General features: G+C 41.8%; 1 protein-coding gene and 1 pseudogene across 1 annotated transcript; both read left to right on the top strand.

The window, feature by feature from the left end:
* The first annotated feature begins 7,309 nt into the window (after positions 1 to 7,309).
* LOC139551362 (alpha-2-macroglobulin) lies at positions 7,310 to 10,171 on the top strand. The gene is made up of 8 exons (XM_071362852.1): positions 7,310 to 7,333; positions 7,678 to 7,765; positions 7,967 to 8,147; positions 8,502 to 8,658; positions 9,130 to 9,182; positions 9,528 to 9,548; positions 9,803 to 9,968; positions 10,065 to 10,171. Exons 2-8 carry the CDS (start codon positions 7,680 to 7,682, stop codon positions 10,151 to 10,153), a joined length of 753 nt encoding a protein of 250 aa, XP_071218953.1. The 5' UTR covers positions 7,310 to 7,333; positions 7,678 to 7,679; the 3' UTR covers positions 10,154 to 10,171.
* Positions 10,172 to 11,766: 1,595 nt separating this feature from the next.
* On the top strand, positions 11,767 to 12,721 carry LOC139568182 (endonuclease III-like protein 1; annotated as a pseudogene).
* Positions 12,722 to 13,739: the final 1,018 nt, after the last annotated feature.

The raw sequence follows: 13,739 nt of genomic DNA, 5'->3' as shown, positions 1-13,739 counted from the left end.
AAGGCTATAGGAATATGTTGAAGGCTATAAGAATATGTTGAAGGCTATAAGAATATGTAGGCTATAAGAATATGTTGAAGGCTATAAGAATATGTTGAAGGCTATGAGAATATGTTGAAGGCTAGCTGTATTGGGTGCAGGTGACTGAACTGCTCACTTTTGTGTCTGTGTCTGCAGGTATACAGACGAGGACGCATAAAAATGTATGTCATTGGTATGTTATGCAGATCACGTACCATCCTCCTTCCTTACCTCTTCAATGAATATCCCATAAGCCTCTACATTATGGACAAGGCATGTGTATGAAAACCATTATCAAAACAGTTTATTTCATTCACATTCACCACAAAAACCAAGGTATGAATACTGTCGTGTGCATGTTGTGTTAATCATCTGTATAATTACTATTTTGGGGATTCACAGACTTCACCCTCCCTACAGGAAACCTGTTCGATCACCATTCACTGCAAAATCATTATCGCTATGGATACAGAGAACGTCAACACATTAACATCAACACACCAAAGGACAAACCCATTGGACTTGGGGCTCTGCTGGGACTTTACCTCATATTTCGATTTTTATTTATTTAACTTTGCCATTAAAATCATAATAAACACTGAGAACTAAAATATTGTGTTGTTATTGTTATGCGTATTAATAATAATAGTTAAAACAATATTCTGGTTCTTTGAGGATCCATTAAAAGGGGTTCTTTGAAGACCTTAAAGGGGTTCCCCCACAGTTTCAACTTGAAGAACCCCTAAAGGATACTCCAGGAACCTTTACCTTTTAGAGTGTAGTCTGTAGATAAGAAATAGCATTAAATGAACAGGCTATTGTTGTATAAATGTGTTTAATAGCCTACACAGGGTTGAGTGGGCTATTCAAATGGCTACCTAGTGTTTGATAAAGTCTACACAGGGTTGAGTGGGCTATTCAAATGGCTACCTAGTGTTTGATAAAGTCTACACATGGTTGAGTGGGCTATTCAAATGGCTACCTAGTGTTCTTAAAGTCTACACAGGGTTGAGTGGGCTATTCAAATGGATCCCTAGTGTTCTTAAAGTCTACACAGGGGTACAATTAGGTTAGGTTAGGGTTAAAAGTTGGGTTAGGTTTAAAAATTGGGTTAGGGTTAAAAGTTGGGTTAGGGTTAAAAGTTGTGTTAGGGTTAAAAGTTGGGTTAGGTTTAAAAGTTGGGTTAGGGGTAAAAGTTGGGTTAGGGTTAAAAGTTGGGTTAGGTTTAAAAAGTTGGGTTAGGTTTAAAAGTTGGGTTAGCTTTAAAAGTTGGGTTAGGTTTAAAAGTTGGGTTAGGGTTAAAAGTTGGGTTAGGTTTAAAAGTTGGGTTAGGGTTAAAAGTTGGGTTAGGGTTAAAAGATGGGTTATGTTTTAGGTAAGTTTTAGATTTGGATTAATTGTTTTGCAGGTCATCAGTGTCCTTATTGTGTCTCCCGGGCTGCAGTGTCCTTATTGTGTCTCCCGGGCTGCAGTGTCCTTATTGTGTCTCCCGGGCTGCAGTGTCCTTATTGTGTCTCCCGGGCTGCAGTGTCCTTATTGTGTCTCACGGGCTGCAGTGTCCTTATTGTGTCTCCCGGGCTGCAGTGTCCTTATTGTGTCTCCCAGGCTGCAGTGTCCTTATTGTGTCTCCCGGGCTGCAGTGTCCTTATTGTGTCTCCCGGGCTGCAGTGTCCTTATTGTGTCTCCCGGGCTGCAGTGTCCTTATTGTGTCTCCCGGGCTGCAGTGTCCTTATTGTGTCTCCCGGGCTGCAGTGTCCTTATTGTGTCTCCCGGGCTGCAGTGTCCTTATTGTGTCTCCCGGGCTGCAGTGTCCTTATTGTGTCTCCCGGGCTGCAGTGGCTATACAGTCCTATCAGTGAGATTCAGTGGAAAACTAAGTCAATATAGTTGAAGTAAATAGTTGATGTAGGACGAGGGTAAATATCCTTCCAGGATGTTTGCTTCCTGGATACTCATCAGAGCTCATCAGAGCTCTTACTGCCTAATCACACATGTTTAAGTTATTGTAATTAGGTTATAATAATCTCTCGTGGATGGACTATGTAAACATAAATGGTGCTTCTGATCAAATTACGCAAGATTTTAGTTGTGGGTTACCCGAGATGAAGTATAACTGTGTATAGGGGACTCTTCCATGATGGATTAGACCAATAGGCCTACAGTTGTTGGATGCTATAGAATCAAATAGTAGGGAAAAATACTCATCCAACCCTCTTTAGAACACAGGAATACTCATCCAACCCTCTTCAGAACACAGGAATACTCATCCAACCCTCTTCAGAACACAGGAATACTCATCCAACCCTCGTTAGAACACAGGAATACTCATCCAACCCTCTTCAGAACACAGGAATACTCATCCAACCCTCTTCAGAACACATGAATACTCATCCAACCCTCTTCAGAACACAGGAATACTCATCCAACCCTCTTTAGAACACAGGAATACTCATCCAACCCTCTTTAGAACACAGGAATACTCATCCAACCCTCTTTAGAACACAGGAATAGTCATCCAACCCTCTTCAGAACACAGGAATATTCATCCAACCCTCTTCAGAACACAGGAATACTCATCCAACCCTCTTCAGAACACAGGAATACTCATCCAACCCTCTTTAGAACACAGGAATACTCATCCAACCCTCTTCAGAACACAGGAATATTCATCCAACCCTCTTCAGAACACAGGAATATTCATCCAACCCTCTTCAGAACACAGGAATACTCATCCAACCCTCTTCAGAACACAGGAATACTCATCCAACCCTCTTCAGAACACAGGAATACTCATCCAACCCTCTTCAGAACACAGGAATACTCATCCAACCCTCTTCAGAACACAGGAATACTCATCCAACCCTCCTCAGAACACAGGAATACTCATCCAACCCTCTTCAGAACACAGGAATAGCATAACATTGACTCTAAGTTTGATCTAGTAAAAAACAGAACCAAGACCAAGTAATAGGAATAATAGGCAATAGTCTCCTAAGTGTCTTATTCTGACCCACTGTACAGCAGCACCACCTGGGGGACAGTTATATAAATGCATTTCACACCATGCCACAAAATAAAGAGCACATTTCTAATAGATTTATGTTGTTGTTGTAAAAAGTAATATGATATTTACACGAATTTTTTTTTAATTTTCCTTAAAGTACATGTATATTTTATCACTAATGTTACGGCCCCGACTATAACGACAAAATACTTAAATACATGTAATTTTGTCCTTGAAACCTTTAATCAAAATACTGTAGAATTCCATTCATTCCTATGGAGGAATGCTCCTACTGGGGAGTGCCAATATGGTAGACCAGCGGTTTCAAAGCATAGAGAATGATAGAGGCCTCTAGTGGCCAAAAGGCTGTATAGCATGGGCAGCACCATTCAGAGCTTCCACCTGTTTTATGTACTCAACTGGGTGGGACTTCCAACTTCATTGGCTGATCACTCCTGGTGACCATGTTGGAGTGATGTCCTACCAGGACAGCCAATCGTGAGAAAGAAAATTGACTACTTCAAAATGGATATTGCCTCATGCTGTCACAGACGCTATAGAGTACCACAGTATTAGTCATAATACCCATAAAACCTAGTGGTCAAACAAGGACATGGTTATCATAAAGAACTACAGGTGCCATGATGATCTGGACCAGACTGCTGAATCGAGGCAAATTTAAGAATCTCTGGATTAACTATCTAATGTTAGCTAAATTTAGTCATGAATAAATTGGATAAATGTCTTTCAATGGACAATTCTGTGAACTGACTTGTGCAAGATTTAAATTGACACAATACCTGTTAGCAAAGGTGTCAGCTAGAGATGATGTGCAGGAGCTTGCAGGGATTTGTAGTTTTGCATGATGTCTACTTTGATGCTAATTAGCATCTTTGAATCTGAGAGTAAATAGAGACGAATATATTGATAAAAGTCAACTTGTCCGAGAGAAATTTACACGGTTATCAAAACATCACGCCAGGGTAAGCCTATACGAAACACAGCCCTTATTTGAAGTGTTTCTGCTGATGTAAATACATTTGATGTTGATTTAGAATAAAAAAATTGACTACAGCAAATTGGAGATTGCCTCAATGGCTCTGCCCGTGCGCTCACAGACGCCATAATGGGAACGATATGGGGATTTCTCTATTATTCTCTATGATCTCAATGGGGTCATGGGGAAGAGCTCAATTGCATACTCGTCGCGTCCTCTTTCCTCGTCTCCTTCTCAAAACCCATTGGGGGAAAAGGTCAGAGGGGCGGGACCTTTGGCTTTCTCATCCAATGGGTTTTGAGGAGGAGAGAGGACGTGAGGAATATACAATTGAGATCTTCCCATGTGCAGTGTGTCTGAAAGTAGGCGTTACGAAAGATGTGGGTGGCTCAACAGAAGTGTGTGTACGGAAAGCGAATCAGCTAATTGGGTAGATTTGTTGCTACTAAAGAAAGTTTTGAGTGGCTGATTGGGCTGCACAACTTGATAAGCCAGTGTAGCATATTAGCTATTCTCCTAACGTACTAAATTAATTATCCTAACCTGCTATGTTAGTTCTCCTAACCTACTAAATTAATTATCCTAACCTGCTACGTTAGTTCTCCTAACCTACTAAATTAATTATCCTAACCTACCAAGTTAATTCTCCTAACCTGCTACGTTAGTTCTCCTAACCTGCCATATTAATTATCCTAACCTACCAAGTTAATTCTACTAACCTACTAAATTAATTCTCCTAACCTGCTACGTTAGTTCTCCTAACCTGCCATGTTAATTATCCTAACCTGATACGTTAGTTCTCCTAACCTGCCATATTAATTATCCTAACCTGATACGTTAGTTCTCCTAACCTGCCATGTTAATTATCATAACCTGCTACGTTAGTTCTCCTAACCTGCAATATAAATTATCCTAACCTGATACGTTAGTTCTCCTAACCTGCCATGTTAATTATCCTAACCTGATACGTTAGTTCTCCTAACCTGCCATATTAATTCTCCTATCCTGCTACGTTAGTTCTCCTAACCTGCCATATTAATTATCCTAACCTACTAAGTTAATTCTCCTATCCTGCTACGTTAGTTCTCCTAACCTGCCATATTAATTCTCCTATCCTGCCGCGTTAATTCTCCTAACCTGCCATATTAATTATCCTAACCTGCAATGTTATAGATAAAAGGATAAATAGTGTATTGTTTTTAAACATGTGCATGTTTTTTCTCCTCTGACAATACAAAAGCTGATTCAAACTGGGTTTGGCAGGTTTCAAAAGACTTCTGCAGTAGGAAACACATGACTTATCCTCAATGAAAGGTGGCTATCGAGGAGGCGAGGACACTCTTCCATTTGCCAACTAAAGAACTGACACACTGCTGGACCACTCGACCACTTATCGGTTTCTGGGTCACGGAGCAGAGAGGACGGAGGGACGGTCTTTTGCTCAAGCAAGAATCTCCCCAAGTATGCAGTTACCCATACTTGTCTCAATGGCCAATACATATGCCTGGTTCATAAACAAATGGGAGGTGGGAATTTACCAGTTGTGAAGTCGTAAATACCAGTTGGATGCATTAACGTGCTTTGAACTCGTTGAGAAAAACACTGATTGGCTAATGGCCAACAAGCTGTGCAAACCATAAACTAAAAGTAAAGCCATCATGCATGTAAACCAATTATAGTTTCAAAAACCATATTAATACACTGAACACAAATATAAATGCAACAAGTAAAGTGCTGAGGAGTATTTCTGTCTGTAATAAAGCTCTATTGTGGGGAAAAACTCATTCTGATTGGCAGGGCCTGGCTCCCAAGCGGGTGGGCCTATGCCCTCTCAGGCCCACCCCCTGCCCAGTTATGTGAAATCCATAGATTAGGGACTAATGAATTTATTTCAGATGACTGATTTCCTCATATGATCTGTTACTCTGCAAAATCTTTGAAATTGTTGCATGTTGTGTTTATATGTTCGTTTAGTATAGATAGCTTTTTATAAACAATGGTTTGTTGTTGCATTTAACTCCTGAAAGTTCTCGAGGTAATTTCAGTAGTAGGTGACATCAGAGGTCAGCGTGTGGAGAAGTGGGAGCTCGGGATGATAGAGGAGTTTCCCACTAGTAATTACCAGTTGGAGGAGGGCCGGTCAAGTGGATTTTACCCAGTCCTATGTGGTAATTTCCCACTTCCCACTTGGATACGAACGCATCAATAGTGTAAGCAATTCAGGGTTTATATCGGCCTACAATGATCTGCCCCGGGAGGAGTTTGTACATGGTGATACGGGATTGCATTGCCTTCCGGCATGAGCCAGGTGCCGCTAAAAAGGCGAAGTCGGTTCAAAACAAGGAGTAATGATTTAGGATAGTTTCATATGCGTGTCATAGGCCCAAGTGTTCGGTCTTCATACAATCCCCATTATGTGCTTTAGCTGCCTTGCCAGTATTGGAAAACATTTGATCGAAAAGACATGTATGATCCTGAACGATAAAGACATGTATGATCCTGAACGATAAAGACATGTATGATCCTGAACGATAAAGACATGTATGATCCTGAACGATAAAGACATGTATGATCCTGAACGATAAAGACATGTATGATCCTGAACGATAAAGACATGTATGATCCTGAACGATAAAGACATGTATGATCCTGAACGATAAAGACATGTATGATCCTGAACGATAAAGACATGTGTGATCCTGAACGATAAAGACATGTATGATCCTGAACGATAAAGACATGTATGATCCTGATCGATAAAGACATGTGTGATCCTGAACGATAAAGACATGTATGATCCTGAACGATAAAGACATGTATGATCCTGAACGATAAAGACATGTATGATCCTGATTGATAAAGACATGTATGATCCTGAACGATAAAGACATGTATGATCCTGAACGATAAAGACATGTATGATCCTGAACGATAAAGACATGTATGATCCTGATTGATAAAGACATGTATGATCCTGAACGATAAAGACATGTATGATCCTGAACGATAAAGACATGTATGATCCTGAACGATAAAGACATGTATGATCCTGAACGATGCACCATGCCGCCTTGTTGACTATTATGACCGGGCAGCGCAGATTACTGTTCCATTTGAGAAGGCGCTCCTCCCTACCGGTTTTGCCCGTTCACGTGCACCCCGGTTCAGCCTAATCGAACGCCTTCAATATCCAGCAGGTGTGCGCACTTAGTAACCAGAAAACAAATCCGGAACTAGCCGCGCACCTGCAGGATATTTAAGAGGACGTGACCGAGTCGTCTCATTTCTAAATCGATATACAAATCGCGGTGGTGAGTATACATAGACCACAGGTGTTATATCTGTACTAAATGCACTCTAAAGGGTTTAGTAACACACTAGACTATGCACACTAGACTAACATTGATTTTGTTAGTCACTCTCACTCATCATTAAAATGGCGTAGTCATGGGGAATGTCTAGAATTGATGGAAATAAAAGTGCATTTGGCCACTTCTTTCTGCCCATTTGCAAAATTGGTGTAATTGCATGAAATGGATCATACAATTGTTAAATTCTTTGCCCAATGGTAGAATGACAGGAAATGAACTTGCAGTAGGCAGGTCTTCCATGTAGAAATACTGGGTCATAACGGTGGTTTATTCTTCTCCTTTAGTCATGGTTCTTCCTGGGCTTCAGGTTTGGAGATGGATACTCTTTGCCTGCATTCACTGGCTTTGTGTCTGTCAAGAGACTCCGAGACCGTAAGTCAATCTGCACTCACAAGTTAGAATTTAGTGATCAGACTTGCTTCTCTCCTCTGGGTTTAATGTTCTTTTAGAGCAATTTTTCCATCTACTCTTTCTGCAGATCTTTATCCCCCTGTGTATTTCACCTGGCTTTGTGTTTAGAGGTATCCTGTCATTGGGTAGTGATTGTCCTGTTGCCGGGTGTGTTCTCTGTAGGGTTTACATGGTAGCCATTCCTGCAGTGATCCAGGCAGGCTCAGAGGCCAAGCTTTGTGCCAGCCTTCTGCAGCCCAACGAGACCCTGGTCATGACCGTATCTCTGATGGCCGACGGGCAGAACAAGAGACTTCTCCACCAGAGTTCTGACCAAGAGTTTCACCGCTGTTTCCAGTTTCAGGTCAGCCCAGCACTGGTGGACATCTAGAGCCATTCCAATAAGAGTGTACTGCTCAGCTGTGATGCAATGCCAGCTTATTTTATGGGAAATGTCAGTGGTGGCCTACCAGAACTTTTCTGTGATTCAGGCTCCAATTTGTACCAGGTTTTGATTGAATGCTAGTATATACTATCGAGACAATTTATATTTGTAACTTACAGTATGCATAATGTGATCCCTGCAGTAGTTAAACACTCTACCTTGAAGTTGCTAGTGGCACGCTCTTACCAGCTGGGCCACACGGCACCACATTTTAATGTCCTGTGTTATCGGTCCGTTAGTTCACCGGTGTTGCCCTGTTTCCGTCCCTGACAGGCCCCTCACGTGAAGAGCGACAAAGTGCAGAACTTCAAGGTGGAGGTTCGAGGGGAAACATTTCTATCCACAGAGGAGAGAAGGGTCATGATCAAACCCTACAGCCCCATGATGTTCATCCAAACGGACAAACCAATCTACAACCCAGGACAAACGGGTAATGTTACAGCCGGTAGTCTGGTTGCTAAGAAACAGGACAATTAGGTGTTGGCGTGTTCTGTAATGGTTTACTCCGGTGCTTTGACCTTTTTGGACCCCTGACCCCATTTTGATATCAACAGTTTTCCACGACCCCACCATGTTCCCTTTGTTTATTTGAGGCTGTAACCGTATTACGATGAAGTACTGTCAGACTGAAATCTGAAGGAAGATTTGTGAAATGCATCAGGCAATAATTGTGTAGAAAAGAACACTATCATTGCTGGCAATGCTCTTCCCCAGTCTGGTCCAGTCTGTTCTAACGAGTCATGCGTGGCTTATGAGGATTGTAGAGGGAAACGGTAGAAATACCGGGTGAAAGATTACTGGAATCAAGATGGGAATCTGGGAACCTTGGGATTATGAGAAAGTTGTCTGAAATGATGCTTCTAATATTCTTATTGTTCGTCTTGTCATTGGCTTTTTACAGTGCATTTTAGAGTCGTCACCTTGGATACCCATTTTAGCCCCGTCAATCAGCTGGTGAGTTGGAAATGTACGATTGACAATAGTATTTTAGTTCAGTCTCTACTATTTCAAACCAAGATGCAGAAGTGTCACAATACTGTGATGGACATAGCAGTCTGGTATTATGTACAGCACTCAACCAGCCAGGACATGGGGCTTCCATTCATATAGGTCAGATTGGAATGAATGGGATCATCTCTTCCTGAGATTGAATTGCAAATGCTACATGTGATGTTTACGTTAAGCGACCAAGCCAATCACCTGTCTAGTTCCTATAGTTGTAGACAGCTATGCGCCTCTGTTTTGGCATTGGATTCATGTTTCATTAACAACTCCATCTCTTGTCTTTGCCCTTCACAGTACAACATTGTGGAACTTGAGGTAAGATCCTTGTTAGTGTGACTTTATGTTGACTGTCAGTGTAAAGACTGCATCGTTATGACTCCCCCAGCTAGCTAGGTCCTCATATCCACCTACTGTAGGAGTTAGCTAAATACTTCCTATCAGCAGTGTGATCTGGGCCCCCTTCAGTAGATGAATGTTGCAGATAGAACTGACTCCTTGTCCTGTATACTGTTGTGAACTTTCCACATCGTTGTGTCCTGCTGAACGTTCCCCTTCCTATGACCCAACAGGATGTTAATCACAACCGGATTGGACAGTGGGTCAACACTACATCCAGTGGCAGCATTCTGCAGCTTTCTCACCCCCTGAACTCTGAAGCACCTGTAGGATCCTATACCATTGTAGTGTGGATTGGTGAAGAGAAAATCTACCACAACTTCAAGGTAGAACAGTATGGTAGGTGGAGTTTCTCTTTCATGCTTGGTAATGTTGAATCAATGCATCACAACCCTGGAACATTCTGGAGTTGACTGCTGTTCTTTTTATCTGTAGTTTTGCCCAAGTTTGAGATCCAAATGAACCTCACGGACAAGATCAGCGTTGTTCAGGAAGAGTATGAAGTGAAAGTGTGTGCAAAGTGAGTAAACACTATTGGTGAATTGCAATGTACTGTAGTTACAAGGTGATGTGTAACTACATGTCATTAATAATCATTACGCTGAGGCAGACCTGGGTTGAAATACTATTAGAAGTATTTCATTTACCTTCACATTTCAAAGTAAGGATTTCGATCTTTGAAAATACAAGTAAATGACATTTTATTGGTTACAACACGTGTTTAGTACATGTTGCGGGTGCAGCAATATGTAACAATTTCACAAATGCCTAATACACACATCTAAGGAATAGATGGTCAATGTCAGAGGTATAGAATACAGTATATACATACGAGATGAGTAATGCAAGGTATGTAAGCATTATTAGTGACCAGTATTTCAAGTCTGTAGGCAGCAGCCTGTGCTAGTACTGTAGCTTAATTTGATAATACACTTGGAAATTGTTATGCATTTGAGGATACTCAAATACACTTATTTAAATATAAAACCTTAAATATGCATGTGGTCTGCATTAATGACCCATGCTAATTGAAGACCTATAGTGCTACTGCTCAATGTCTTTAAACTGCTGCTACAATCCCTGAGATTATGTACGGTGGCATTTTACATGAGCAGCTGGTTCTTCGGTCATAAAGATTAGGATTGCTGTTCTAGGATCAGGTCCCACCCTGACATGTGACCTTGTTCATTATGATCTGTAGTTAAAACTGATCCCGTTCTGAGGCTCTATGAATACAGGTCCAGATTCATTGACCGTGTTAAACGTGTGACTTCAAGCCTGCAGGAATGTACAAGCCTTTAGGTCTCGTGTTTTTAACATGCTAACTGGATGTCCAGGACTGAGTTTGGGTTCCTCTGCGTTGGCTCAACGTTGGGAAGAAAGAGCTTTATGACCGTTGGTGCTGCAGTAGGGTTATATATAATGCTGTTTTCTGTTTTTAATTTTCTGTTTAAGCTGCACTGCAGTTCAGTTACTGCATGGTGTTGGTACTGGTAATTATGACATATACCATCCTGTTTTCATTTGACAGGTATTACACTGTCAGAGGAAAAACGCATAGAGCTCTCCTATGTGATTGGAAAATTCACATTTGTTGACACGCCCCAAATCTATGAGCATGGATCAATTATCGAAGGCAAGGTAAATCCAAACGGTGTTCCTGTTGAATTGTGAACTGGGTGTATTGACACAACATCCAAAGTGTAATAACTTCACCATTTTGAGATATTCAATATCTGCTTTTTATTTTTACCCATCTGCTCTAATCTGTGAGTCATTAGAAAACCTCCCTAGTTTTTGTGGTTGAATCTGTGTTTGAAATTCACTGCTCGACTGAGGGAATTTACAGATAATTCTATGTGTGGGGTACAGAGATGAGGTAGTCATTACTGCACACAGTGAGTACATGCAACTTATGTGACTTGTTCAGCACATTTATTTAGGCTTGCCATAACAAAGAGGTTGAATACTTATTGACAAGACATTTCAGCGTTTTATTTGTAAAAAAATACATAAATAAAAAACAATTCCACTTTGACATTATGGGGTATTGTGGGTAGGCCAGTGACCAAACAAATCTCAGTGTAATCCATTTTAAATTCAGGCTGTACCATGTGGAAAAAAGTCAAGGGGTGTGAATACTTATGAATAAAACCTTGACATGTCTTCTCTCCTACCCCCCCTCCTCCAGACCAAGGTGAAGTACCTGAAGCAGACGTCAGTGATGCTCCAGAGGGAGTTTAGAGGGGGTACATCCCTAACACAGTGGAGGGCCTGGTACAACTACCTGGAGTAGGACCCAAGATGGCTCACCTGGCACCAGGTCTCTGGCATAGGTAGGTATGGCTCACATATAGAACTACAAATCCCATACTCTAGTCTGCATGTTATGTGGTGTGGTCTGATCAAGTGCAGAGTGGCAGTTCTATTGGATTATATAGTGGGCGTCTTTATAATGGGATTTTTGTTGTTTTTATTGTGTGTGTGTAGGCGTGGACACGCACGTCCACCGTATCTCCAACCGGCTGGGATGGACGAGAGGTGGGACCAAGAACCCAGAGGAGACACGCAAGGCCCTGGAAGACTGGTTACCAAGGTGACAACACCACTTCCTGTACCTCTGACCCATCAGGTCACTCGTTAACCAGTCACTGACCAATCAGATCCCTTACAGCAGGTAAGGGAAACATTTGGCCTTGTGATTTCTGTCCGACATGATTTGATGAAGACGGGGATGGTGATTGATGATCTTCCTCTCTCTTCCCCGACACAGGGATCTATGGAGTGAGATCAACTGGTTGCTGGTGGGGTTTGGTCAACAGGTGTGTCTACCTGTCAATCCTCTCTGCTCTGTGTGTCTGAACCAGCACAGCTGCCCCTCCGCCCATCAAGCCAAGAGGCCTACAGCTGGGTCACCTCGCTCACCACACTCCCAAGACCTCCAGGGTTAAGCTGGAGCTTGGTTTGGGGTTACCACCCCCCTCAGCCACACCTGTCAAAGAGGAACCTCTGGCTACTACCCTCTCGCCTCTGCTGCCCAGAAAGAGGAAGTCCAAAGCCAAAACCTTCTCTACATGATACGACAGAAGGGGGTAGAATCCCTATAGAGATATAGGGACCTTGTCCCAATTCTCTCTCCTTCCTCCCAAAGTGTACACGTGTCACTTCCCTTGACTGATGTGAGATATGGTGGTAACTCCTACTAGCCCAGTGGTATTAACTTCCTTAGCAGGGAGACCATTTTTGGACAGAATTTCTGTGCACTATTTATTTTGCTAGAATTTCTCACAACACCCAAAACAAATAACCTTTTAATCATTACATTAAAAAGAAACCAATAAATGTTCAATAAAATTATTTTTCAAATGATCTCAAACATGTATATTGTCCCATACAATAATGTTAATCCCAAAACAAAGCGACCTGACAATTTTGTTAATTTATCCTTTAACTAGGCAAGTCAGTTAAGAACAAATTCTTATTTACAATGACAGCCTAGGAACAGTGGGTTAACTGCCTTGTTCAGGGGCAGAACGACAGATTCTTGTCAGCTCAGGGATTCGATCTAGCAACCTTTGTTACTGGCCCAACACCCTAACCACTAGACTACCTACAATAATCCTTGCAGATATACCAGAGTGACTAAGACGTGTCGGGGTCAGAGGTCCATTTGGAATTAACAATGTGAGTAAAGCTCAGTGCCACAAGTGATTGAGTTCCCCCAGGAGACTACAGGGTGGTTTGGTGACCACTGCCTGGCAGATCTATTGTTGCGTACTGTCCAATCAAGAGGGCTCGTTAAATCTTCTGAACCAAAACATCTGGTATTGTACCGCCATCTAAAGTAGAGCGATGGCTTAGTTTGACAACCCAGAACACCTCCTTTCTTTCCCATTGTCAGGCCATAACCACTGCTTTTTAAAAAAGTACTGTTTTCACAGCATGTTTGCATACGTTTCTTTCATAGAATTTAGTGAGTCGTGTTGTCAGTAGGGCTCTATATAGTATCTGTTGGGTCATCAATTGTTCTGTTAATCTCATTGATTTGTGAGGTGTTTACCACCACATCTTGCCTTGTCCACACCATTCATCAGGAGATCACAGCCAGGA

Source organism: Salvelinus alpinus, chromosome 2, assembly GCF_045679555.1.
Source record: "Salvelinus alpinus chromosome 2, SLU_Salpinus.1, whole genome shotgun sequence".
NCBI classification, from domain to species: domain Eukaryota; kingdom Metazoa; phylum Chordata; class Actinopteri; order Salmoniformes; family Salmonidae; genus Salvelinus; species Salvelinus alpinus.
The sequence above is the reverse complement of the archived record's forward strand: the minus strand, read 5'-3'. Positions and strand labels throughout refer to the sequence as shown.